Below are 12,236 nucleotides of genomic sequence, written 5' to 3' on the forward strand. Positions count from 1 at the left end.
GTTTTTTGCTATGAGTCAATCTGCATTTGTTTTGATCAACTGCTTACTTTGCTTTTAAGGCCCATCAAAAAATGTAGATTCAATACAGAGCAGTGCAGCTGAAGATGTGAGAAGTAGTAAATAAGTGCCATGAAGAAATTCTCAGGTCCAGCCAGTAATTTACTGTATAAAATTACTTCCTTCGTGACAGGTTTGTGATGCTTGAAGATGTGCTGAGCCTGCCTTAGCCAGCTCGGCGTGGTGTCATTAGCTCCCACAGTCTGCATTTGAGCCGACATTTACATCTACATTCACACTTTATGCTCTAGTGTGATCATCCTTAGCCTTGTACTTTCCAGAATATGTCAACTTTTATGGGAATTTAGGCATATTTCACTGCTGTTAGTCACTCGGGCTGAAGTTTGATGGTTTTATTGGGGCCTCTAGTGGTCTCAAGACTGCATTACCAAACCAGAGCTGCTGTCTGGCTTGGTGGGGAAGGATTGCTTTCCTCCCTCCCTTTGGGTAGATTTACCCAGCTACGGGGAAAGAGCAGTGCCATACAGATAATTTATTTAGATTCAAGTGGAGCATTTTACATGGAGTTAGAACTGAACGTGCTGAAGGAGCATAAATAAATGGTAATAAACAGTAACAGAGCGTGAAGGAGGAGATGAAGGTTAGCCTGAGAGGTCTCTGTCGGGCAGTGGTCACAGACTGTTTCTTCCAGCTGCATACCTCATTGCTTTTTAGATTAGGAAGTTTTCAGGACCCTGGTAAGGGCAAAAAGATAAACTGTCCTAAGAAAAGTATAGAAGTAAGGCAAGAAACAACAAGCCGTTCATATACCAGCATCAAGACTGCCACCAAAAAAAAAAATAAAAAAAAATAAAAAAAAATCATCTATCAGGACAGTTTTGAGCTTCGTGTGAGCAAGCTGAAGGCTTTCACAGGCCATAGTTCTCCTGCCCCCAGACAGGGTGTCATAGATCAAGAATTTGGTCTTTACTTTCAATATAAATCATCTTTCTTGATGTTGTATTTGAACTTTTGTATAAATTTTTAAATCCCTTTACAGCTAGTTTTACTTGGACAACTCTCAAACCAAATCCAGCTCAATGTTGTTCTCTTTGTAAAGTATCTTTTAACACTTTCCTGAGCAAAGACTGTGTAGAGTCAAGAGCGTCCAGCCCAGGAAAGTGAAATCTACTTGTGGTAAGAGAGAAACTTGAGAGTCACAGTTGCTCTCAGCTAAGCAGATCTGAAATAGGGCCCTGTCAGGAAATGCCCCTCATTTTCATGACTGTGCTGCAAAGGCCAGTCGGCTGCTGGCTCTGGTGTACGTTTTCCATGTTGCCTGGGTGGCCAACCCTGCTGATTTGGGGACAGTTAGCATTGTGTCATTGCCACAAGAGTATTTTTTTTTCTTCATTGTATCCTCCTTCTTCCAGGGTGTGCCTGAGTAATGACTCAGAGTGAAAAAATAGTGCTGTTAGGCTACATGCAGGAATGTGCCTTGTTCATGTAAAATAAAGGTTGATGCTTAGTTTTGAAAGAAAATGACTGGCAGTGTTAACTGAAAATTCTTATTAAAAGAGGAGGTTTTTTGATTCAGGCATTGCTCATTATACACCCAGCTGCAGTTCCACCGATGTTGGTATGATGTGCAGCTCAAGTAGGACAATTTGGGTTTTAGTAAGTAGTCGTTTTAAATATTACTCATTGCCATTGTCAAATAAGCACACTGTTCTCTTTATAAACTCCTTCAGCAGGATCATCTCCAAAGAGACATTACATGTAGGACTTACTGGGTTATGCAAGTAATTTAAACTCACTGAAACTTCTCAGCCTTTCTCTAGGATGAAGTTTTGTTGTTTTCTCAGTTGGAAGATTGCAGGATTCTTAGAGGGATGCTACTGACCTGTGAGATTTGGGGGAAATGGAGAAGAACTACTGGGTTGCATGGAAAAGTTTTAAACTGATGATTGATCTGGAAGCCATTGAAAAGACGTGTGAATGGTGCTTCCTGTGGTCAGTGGTAAGAGAGCTGTCAGTTGCGATGCAGTCGTGTTTGGTGTCTGGGCCTGTTGTCAGCCCATTTCCTACTAAAATCTGTACTGCTTGGTCTTAGGTATTTCTGTTGCTTGTTCATTTTGTATATGCGCAGGTAAGTGTATCACTTCCTTGTACGAAACCACAGGAAGACTTTGCTGAGAAATTTTTTCTTGAAGGTAGGACTGAGGAAAGAGAGACAGACCTAGATGCGTTCTGTGTTTTTCTCTTTATTTTGGATATGTTGCCCAGAAACTCCTGCTCCTAGGCTAGCCATCTGAGAAGCAGATACAGGTAAAACTTGGGGAGAAAAATCAGGAGAGGAAGAAAGAACTTTCTCCAGTATGTTTCACTATGAATTTTTGTTTGGTGTGTCATCTTGGCTTTCCTACAAGGCTTTGTCTTCCACAACATTTTTAGTTCACTGGAGGTGCTGCACAAACCAGAATCTCCTCATCTGTTTTCATAAAAGCCAGTGGAAAAAATTATATTTGGTCCCTCTTTGGAGAAAAGCTTGCTTCAGGGAAGACAGAATTTAGAAATGTCAGGGGTAAAATATAAATACATGCAAAGTGGAAATAGTCTTTCCTCTTTCACATAACTGCATAATAGCTCAAAATAGGCTGTGCAGAGTTGTATGGTTGTCAACTGCTTTAGGGTTTTGCATAGCTTCCTCATACAATGTGGTGTCTTAAGAGTGTCCAGCCCTACCCGATTAATAACAAACATCAGCTCATGCTTGTTTTCTTCTGAGTTCTGGATCTCTGTCAGGTGCAATGCACTCTCATTAGTGGAGCTGCTCATTTAGGGTTAAAAGAAGAGAAGACTCCGCAGATGTTGCAAAAACTTCCTGCACTACTTCTAAAATTAGAGCTTTTTTTCCCCCAGTATAAACCCACTTAAACCAAACATTCTGTGAAAAAGTGTTTTGTGGATGGGCTGTGAGTGCCCGCTTAAGATACCAGAGGGGAAACATGTGGAGCTGACACTTGCCACAGCATATTTTTCAGTTTTTTGTTGGAAGTGAATGTGTCATATTATTGAGATCACCTAGAGTTAATTTGAATTAAAAAACCCAGTTGTGGATTACAGTTAAAATTAATTTAGCAGGGTAAATATCCACTGGAAAAGGAAAAAAAAAAAAAAACAAAACAAAACCCTAAATCCAGAAAGTAATAGATCTTAAATGAAACTATATAATGTAATTAAGTATTAGCTTCTGATTTAGCCTCCTGTTTACAATTTCCTCCTTCATGTAGTAAGGACTTGATACAGGAGGGCTGAGCATTCATGATTGCTACTGAAATTGGTAACTGAACTGTTAGTGTAGCTTGGATCAAATCTGTAGTACACAGGCTTAATCTACATTGTCTTTTTTCTTTTCATACAGTAAGCACAGGGGAAAACACTTGCTTTTTTGGCTTGGCATATCTTTAATTGTGTATGAATTTCTATGCATTTTACAATAGTAAAATAGCAATTTGTGCTTAGAAGTTTGTCTATTTAAATGCAGAAAAATGCTTTGCAATTGAAGACAGGACATTTTAGGAAGAAATTAGAAAATATGACAAAATATTACCCTAGGATATTTAAGCTCATTTTCCAGCGTGATATTTTTTCACCCCAAACTCCAGAAATTTCTGAAGTAAGGCATGTTACTTGAACTAGGTTCATACATACTTAGGCATGTAGTTTTATGCCCCAGTTCAGGTGATCTCATTTTTCTTGCCTGGCACTGTTAGCATACAGACTTAATTAGTTTGGACATAACATGGAAAAGAATGAGGTGAAACAGACCTGAGATGGGTTTCAAGAGACAGAAACGTTACATCTTTTCAAACCCCATCCTGACTTCAAGACTGTTGTCTCTTTCAGGAAGGTGTCACTCCCTGCTGATTCAGACTTTATGCTGCCAGTGAAGTGGGAAGGTGTCCCCAGCTGGAACAGTAGTCAATGCCTTACAAATCCTAGAAAATCAGCAAGTATTGGAAAGCTCTTATCAGTCTGTGGATGCAATACCTGGACATTCCCACTTCCATTATTGTGGGGCTTCCCAGTGATATTCCAGGGTTTCATTTTCACTTACTTTGTGTGAACTTGAATGAAACCTTTCTGTGGGAATGCTTTCTCAATACACCTATGCTGAGTATGAAATATCAGAGGTGACAGAGCGGTCTGCAAGTGCCTGAGTTACTGCGTCTTTGCTGGTTAATGTTTGTCAGCTGTGTAGTGATGACTGATAACTGTCAGCCAAGCCAAGCCTGGAGTCTTAAATTATTGTGGTGGTTGCAGTGTGGTGGCTTGCCCTAAAGCCCATAGTTATGAAGGTGGGACAACTATGGTAGGTGGGCATAGCAGGGGGGGGAAAAAAAAAAAAAAAGGCAAGACCAGGGTTACTGGGACAGTGATCTTAATTATGCTGTTGCTTTTGTGAAAGGGTATTGAGAAAGAATTTGGAGACCACTGTGATAGCCTGGTGGTATTTTTGCAGAGCTCCTCCAAACCTGAGAGGATGGGTGGGTGGAGGAGGCAAGATCTGAAGGTACACATTTGAAAGATCGTTAGCTTTGAGAGGGGTGTGATTAATTTCCTGAGTTTTTGCATCTGAGTCACAAGGCACACACTGGTGAGCAATAAGAAACAGTAAGCAGCATCCTCAAGTAGTGTTCTCAGAATGGATTTGCGGCTAAGGGGTTTTTTTTGGTTAGGTTTTTTTGGTTTGCTCACTTTGACTGTTTAGCCAGCTTTTTATCCTTGTATTTACATGAACCAAACCACATTGTTTGTTTTGGAAACTGGAATACCCCAGGCAGGTGGGCTGCTGTCAACAAGGGCTTTCCCAAAACTCAGTGCAGTAACCCTAACTTCATTAGAAGGCACAGTTTGGCATCAGGGCCAAGCTGATCTAAAGTCTTGCAGCCAGCAGAAGGGGAGATACTGCTGTATTCCCAATGGCTGACCAGCTCCTGTGGCTCCCCTGATGTATGTGTACAGCACGCACATTTTAAATCCTGCTCCTGAAAATCTCTTAGTCTTAGTATAAGTCTTATCAAATATCAGTGCAACTTGGGCTTCTGAGACCCCTAGTATTTTTGAAGGTGTTTTCCTGCAGCACATCTTATTTCTTCCTCAATTAGGTGACCCACTGTATACCTGAGGGGGATGGAGCTGAATCCTGCATCTATTACACGCCACCAACTCCTGGTCAGTAATAAACTGCACACATAAGCGCAGGACAGACCTTGTGCGGGTGCAGATTAATTATTCAGCTCCTCTGGAGCATAGAGCCTTTGATTGGGCTCTAAACCTGGCTGTGTGACATACAAAAAGATTAATTTGTTATAGCTGATGACAACGATGAGTTTGTGTATACACATATCTCCTGTTGTTCAGTTGAAATGTTCAGCATTTTGTTGTCTTTTATTTTCTTGGGGAGAGATATTCCACCCCTACCCCAAGTTCAGTTTTTTTGGTTAAAATATACCCATCTGTATACGTGAATAATATGGATTCGTGTTATTGAAAAGAAAAACAAATATAGCAAGGCTCCTGATACATTAGATGCAAACAGAAGGAGAATCAGGTGTTCAGTGCAAATATCCTCTGAAATAATAAACAAATGTTTTGTATAAATAGCATCTCATTAAGTAATAACATAAGGCCAAACGTTTCAGTTCATGGCTTATGTTGAAAAATACAGCATGGAATGACTGAGTCAGGCAGCCTGACGCTTGGGAATGGGATCATTTGTTTTGTGCGGTTTTGGGTTTCAGAAGGAGGTCTGCCTTCTGCTGACAGGATGGTGCTTTTTGTTAGATTTGGTTTGCACATAGGGTTCTGGAAAGTCAGAGGGGTATTGTGAGGGGGTATTGCCAAAGTGTGTAATAAACAAAAGCAAGTAAAGCGATGGGAAGCTGTTCATTCATCATGTGGCAGGAGTTGTAGCATAACTTTCCTTTTGTTGTTAGATCATCAGTAACAAAACCTATGCGTGACAGGACAACCAAGTTTGTAGTGGCTTGGTAATAATTTGCTGTTGGATCGGATGGCTGTAGCTGGGGGCAAAAGTGGAATCAACATGCTTCTTGTTTGAGCAAGCAGGGAAGAAATGGGGAGATGAGAAGCAGGGGTGCAGGGGACTTGGTAGTGGCATACCTGTTTCTCAGTCATATGCTGTTTGTTGTTCCTGTTGCTTAGGAAGGATGCTGTGCCCCTGAAATCAAAAGGAGGGGGGGAAGGAAACAAGAAACTTCATAATCTTCAGGCAGTTTTACGGAAGAGAAAGTAACTGAAGGACAGGTTGTGAATGATGTCAGACTCTTGTGTCTGTAGGGCTGCAGAAATCACTGTGATTTACACAGTCCTGGGGCGTTTCTTGTTTTTGTTCTTTTTGCTATTTCCCTTTCTTATTAAACATAGTGTCTTCTTGGCTTTGCTTTTACATTGCCCTGCTTTGCACAGAATCTCACCTTTTGCTCATCATTCAGCAGCTGTTTCCACATAGCTTAGCATTTCTACCCTGAACACTGCACAGTAGTGTTTTCCTGCCTTGAGTGTTTTTTTCCTTTCTAGTTTATTCTTCTTTGTGAAGGAATACAGAACTCGACCTGAGTGCAGATGAATGTTGCCTTACTTCATAATAACCTTGCAGTTTGGCTGGGTTCACAAATACTCAGAAAGGTTGAGGAGGAGCCTCATGCTTCTATGTAGATGACTGTGTCCCAAGTAGTGTCCTTCGTGTGCCGAGTTCTCAGTAGGGCTGTGCTATAGAAGACCAGGTGGTGTTAGCTTTTTGACGCTTACAAGTGCTCTTTTGCCTAGGAAGTGTCCCCAAACTCTTTCTGTGGCACCAAGACCATCACAGGCTGGAAGGGGGTCCCTCCACTTGAAGCTTGCTTCTGCTGCACTACTTCTTGTAAAGCTGGAGGTGTTGCTTCTAGTCAGCTGGCCTGTCTCATCTCTGTGGAGAGTGCTTTTTGTAGTCTCTCATATGGAGAACAAGATTTAATGGTATCTTCTGACTGCTTTTTGAGAGTGTGTCTGCTTGCGCCTGTGACTGATGCAGGGAGTTACTGCCGAGGGAGCTGCTTGTGGCAGCAGCACCATGAGAGCTGGGCAGTGAGTGAATTGGATTCAAGCATTACATTGGGTTGTTGTGAAATAGCTGCTGCTTCTGAGTTAGCTCATGGAATTGCAGATAACAGCTGAGAAGCTAAGAAGACAGTGGAAAAAGAAGATGAGACAATTTGAAGTGCTTCAGATAAACATGTCAACCTCTGCAGTCAGCAGGCTTGGGTGCTTTGTGTGCGTAACGTACCAGCCGACATAAAGCTAAGCTGGATTTTCTAGGAGCAACACAGTATAATGCCCAACCAAAAGACTAGCCCTGCTGCAGGTGGTGGTAGAGCCACCGAGGTTGGATTCTGCCTCCACCTGCACCCACCGTGATGCCAGAACCAGACCGAGAGGTGTGTGGGCAGAAACCTCCCAAGCCTGCGAACCCCCCTGGCAGAAGGTGCTGTGGATCTCCAGCCCCCTGCTGGGGACCTGCCTGGCCCTGGGACATGGATCTCCAGGTGCTTGCGTTTGCTTTGTCACGTTTAGCTTTGCCGGGTGAATAGTTGTATTTAATCCTTGGTGCAATTGCTGAAGTAATCTGTTTGTTACATGACAAAAGTGGCTTCTGCAGTGGGTTGGTGTCAGCTGGATACCAGAGTCTCAAGAAATCACGGTTTGCCTCTCAAGCTCCTGCAGACCTCAGCCTGGGGCTTTTATTTCACTCTTTTAGGAGCATTTTGTGCTGCCACCTGGAGGGAAATGAAGAAAACAATTTACAGGCCAAATTGGACACTAGCAGGAAGGGAAATGGCTTATCTGGAAGTAAAAACGTGAAGTTTAAACACTAAAAAACATTTTCAAAGCAAAATTCAGGTGTGCTTACCAGTATTGCTAGCAGATTAGTTTCAGGCTGCAGTTAAATGGCAACTGCTGGTACCCTATGGATATGTACACATACATAAAGTAGATTCCAGAATATATACCAAGTGCTTTGAACTGTGGCTGTACTGAGTTTGTTTCAGAAAATGCAGAATATTCTTCTGTGAAAGATTATACAGCAATAGGATGAAAGGAAAAATCTTATGAATAAAAAAGACCTAATTCGCATCAGCCATTTTTTGTGGGATGGTGTTGGAAGTGCTAACTAAAGTATCTTTTGACTAAGATCTTGTAGGTTTCGGTTTTAAGTTCATATGTGTAAAAGAATCGGCATATGTTGTGCAAACTGGTTTTGTGACAAAATAAACTGTTTTTTTTAAAAAAAAAAAAAGTGGAAACTATCATTTTAGCAGCATGTTTGTTGTTTTTTCCCTAATAGTTTGGTATACTTGTGGTGTCATTTTTATGTTAGTAGATTTTTAGTTATCTCTTTGGCAGGTTGAAAAGTCTAGATTTTTTTTTTTTTTTTTAAACTGATTCACCACTCCATGTGTTACTTAAACCAAACCATATTTTCTTTGAGCTTCTGGTAGTTTTAAAATTTTAATTTCTATTCTTTATTTTTGTTTTTCCAGGTCAGATGTGCAGTTGCCTGTAAGTATCATTCTGTTGCTCAATTTTATTTTATTTTTTTTTTAAATATAGCCCTCATTATCTTAATAGCATTCAAAAATCTAAACTTGCTTATTTTAATGACTGTAATTCCTGCAGTTCATTTAGGGATATTTAAAGATACAAATACGTACTCAGTTTGCAAAGTGTTCTGGTAAAATCAAGTACAGATATATATGCTTAGGAAGATTGGAAAATATGCTTAAAGACAATACAAACCAAACAAACCCCAAAACAGAAAGAAGACACCTGAACTGAACTTTAAGGATTTTCTGAAGTGAGCATAGCAACTGCTATACTTGCCAAGATTACAAGTTTTCATGTGGCGGAAATTTCCAAAAGTACTTGCGAATGAGTTCTACCTTAATTTGGAACATCAGACTTGACATGAGTCAGCCTTTACATTTTAGGGCCTAAATCAACTCTCTCCACAGTTTTGGCTGTGCTCCATCAACTCAAATCTGTTTCCTTTAGGTATACCATGGCCGTTCCTTACTTGTGGGAATATGAGTACTTTTTTGCTGGTACACTGGGGGAAGAGACAAAATTGCAATGCCAGGTTAAGTAGAGCAGCTAGCTTCTAATGTATTCATGAGGAAAATACACACACAGAATGTGGCTGCAAGTTTGTTCAATTCTTTTCAAACAAAACTGCTCTGAAAAAAAACAGATCACGGTAGCTTTCATCCGAACAATGAGTAGAGTCAGTGAACGACTGAAATAATGTGTCAATCTCTTAATCTAATCCAAATCATGTCACAAAAATTAAAAGTGGTAAAACTAGGAAACGTGCAGTGACATCTCTAGGAGAACAAACTGGGAAAACAGAATTGTCTGCGGTTCTGTGCATGATATATAAAAATGACTATACTTTTGCAAATGGGAAACCCAGAAGTTTTGTGAAGGTACTTAGTGCTTTGTATTCTCTTTCAGGCACTGAAGATTGCAGCTCAAAAAATGTAACTGTGGAAACAGGAACCAGTAGTAATGAGAAATTATCGGTAAACTTTACAAGTGGGACCAAAACCTATGGAGGTGGAAGATTGACCAGGGATGTGTCACTGCCCGACCAGACAAAAGGTGGTCAGAATAATGTAACACGTAAGTGATTTGGAATGTGACTGGGATATGAATCTTCAGGGTGTTTTGTGCTTTTATACTGTGCTAGCATTTTAAATCAGAGGTCTAGTCCAGAGTGCAAAGAGCAATGCAGGGGCGTGAATCCAACTGCTTTACTGGAGTAGCAAATGAGCCAAAGAAATGTATCTGCACAGCTGACTGGGAGTGCACTTTAACACTATGATTGGCATGTGGCCTTGGAATAGTTTTATAACTGTTAGACTTGGGATCCCTCCACTGTTTTTATAGCTTTATAGATTACAGCTGCAACAATTCAAACATACTGTAACATATAGATTTTAAATATATGTAACAGTACAGCTAAAGTACTCTACCTAGTACAGAGGGTTCTGTATCATGTATGTAGAGGAGAGGTGTGTGAATCTTGCAGCGGGAAAGGCTTTTCTCTTTGGGATAGCCAGCTTAGGAAAAAAAAAAAACAAAACAGGAGGTTGTGTGTTACAGTCTTTCTCAGCACGCTTCATGAAGCTGACAGCTGAGGCAGGATAGTAACCACTGTGGCACCTAGACAGTTTTACTCCTAGAGATAAAGTAAAACTTGAGTTAGATTGCAGCGCTAGCAAGTGTGCCTTGCAACATACAAGGATGACCTGATGGTTTTCACAGTCTGATTACTGTTTTACAGAGACCTCTCATTTGGGTAGGGTGGGGACAAGAGTGCTTTATGTGTTTGTCAGCAAATATTCTTGCAGGTTAAAAGTTGGGTTTTTTTCTTGCCTTTCACAGAGCCCATCCCAGTCCTTGATCTCAAGGCAGAATATGTTGGTATGACTTCTGTCAGTTTAACATGGGCAGTGAACAACACTGCTTTGAACTCTTACACGTACAGGATAGAGGTGGCAAGTGGTACCTCCGTTAAGAACCTGACATCCAATGTCACCAAAACTGAAATCAAAGAGTTAATTCCTGGGACACTGTATAATTTCACATTATTTGCAGTAGCAAGTGATGATGAGACAGAAGGAGAAGGATCATCTATAAGCCTGTATACAAGTAAGTCACAGTTACTTGCAGCCCTGTTTCTGGTGGACTATTTTTCTGTGCAGCTCAGGGCTCTACCTACCTCTGGGAGGATTGTAATTCAGTACTTTTGTGTATAGACGTGATGTTTTAGTCTTGGAGCCTGATCTGGGCTATAATCAAAGGATGGGATGTTAGTGTGCAGCAGAAACATAGCCCTTATGGTTTTGTTTTCGTTTTAATTATCTATCTTCCCCTCCATCCTCACCTATTTCCACCTCTCAAGATTCCAAAGGGAGGCCCTGTGCTTCTGTTTTGGAGTGTCTGAGGGAGGTGAATCCCACTCAGAATGACTTCAGTTCTCTGTTAGCTGCCCATTGACACAAAAGGCTCCAGGAGCATCTGGTGATGTTGCTGGGGTGCTCCTGCACTCTGAACAGGGAGTGATGTGAAGAGAGTGAGGCAGTGGTGTGCCTGTGTTTCTTCTGTCCATGTATGTGAACAGAGGTTCTTGCAGGTTGACAGACGGTTGTCTTGTCTTCCACAGAGCCCGGCCCAGTTCTTGATCTCAAGGCAGAAAATGTTGGCATGACTTCTGTCAACTTAACATGGGTGGTGAATGACACTGCTTCCAGCTCCTACACGTACAGGATAGAGGTTGAGAGTGGTACCTCTGTTAGGAACGTGACGTCCAGTGTCACCAGAGTTGAAATTTCTGAGTTAATCCCTGGGACCATGTACAGATTCACAGTATTTGCAGTAGCAGCTGATGGTTGGACAGAAGGAGAAGGATCGTCCATAAACCTGTATACGGGTAAGTCACAGTTTCTTGCATCCCTGTTCTGCTGTGTAGCTCAGAGTTCTGCCTACCTACATGAGGGCTGAAATACAAAACTGCTACGTATAAATGTGGTATTTTAATCCTGTAGCCTAATTGGGGCTGTCTGCTAAGCATGGGGTCTTAAATGTGTGGAAGAAACATGTCCCTGCTTTGGGAAAAAAAAAAAAATCCACAGAAGTATAACCAGACAAACAAAACCCGCCTTCCTTCTCTTCCAGTCCTCATCTCATATGGGAGAACTTCTTGTTCACAGTGTGCTGAGTGAAGAACTGGCTGAAGGACAGAGCTCCAAGGGTTGCAGTGAATGGGGCTACATCTGGCTGGCAATCAGTCAGCAGTGGTGTTCCTCAGGGGTCAATCCTACGGCCCATCCTGTTCAATATGTTCATTGATGATCTGGAGTTGAATGCACCATTAGCACTTTTACTGATGACACCCAACTGGGAGGTGCTGTTGACTCTTGAGGGACAGGAGGCCTTGAGAGGGGTCTAGATAGATTGGAGCACTGGGCAGAGGTCAGTGGCATGAAATCTAACAAGTCCAAGTGCCAGATTCTGCACTTGTGCCTGGCGTTACTGCATCCTACGTGTAAATTGAGAGAGGAGTGGCTGGAGAGCAGCCCTGCAGGAAGGGATCTGGGGGTGCTGGTGGGCAG

The 12,236-nt window shown here is 41.6% G+C and overlaps 1 protein-coding gene across 2 annotated transcripts in view; it reads left to right on the top strand.

Moving 5' to 3' along the window:
• Positions 1-12,236, top strand: part of PTPRJ (protein tyrosine phosphatase receptor type J) — a 74,634-nt gene that overhangs the window by 39,587 nt on the left and 22,811 nt on the right. For both annotated transcript variants that reach the window (XM_074917971.1, XM_074917970.1), the window contains exons 2-5: positions 8,604-8,622; positions 9,574-9,741; positions 10,507-10,773; positions 11,288-11,554. In XM_074917971.1, the coding sequence (XP_074774072.1) occupies positions 8,604-8,622; positions 9,574-9,741; positions 10,507-10,773; positions 11,288-11,554 (721 nt within the window). The remainder of the gene's footprint in view (positions 1-8,603; positions 8,623-9,573; positions 9,742-10,506; positions 10,774-11,287; positions 11,555-12,236) is intronic.

Source organism: Athene noctua, chromosome 14 (genome assembly GCF_965140245.1).
Source record: "Athene noctua chromosome 14, bAthNoc1.hap1.1, whole genome shotgun sequence".
Classification (NCBI taxonomy): Eukaryota; Metazoa; Chordata; class Aves; order Strigiformes; family Strigidae; genus Athene; species Athene noctua.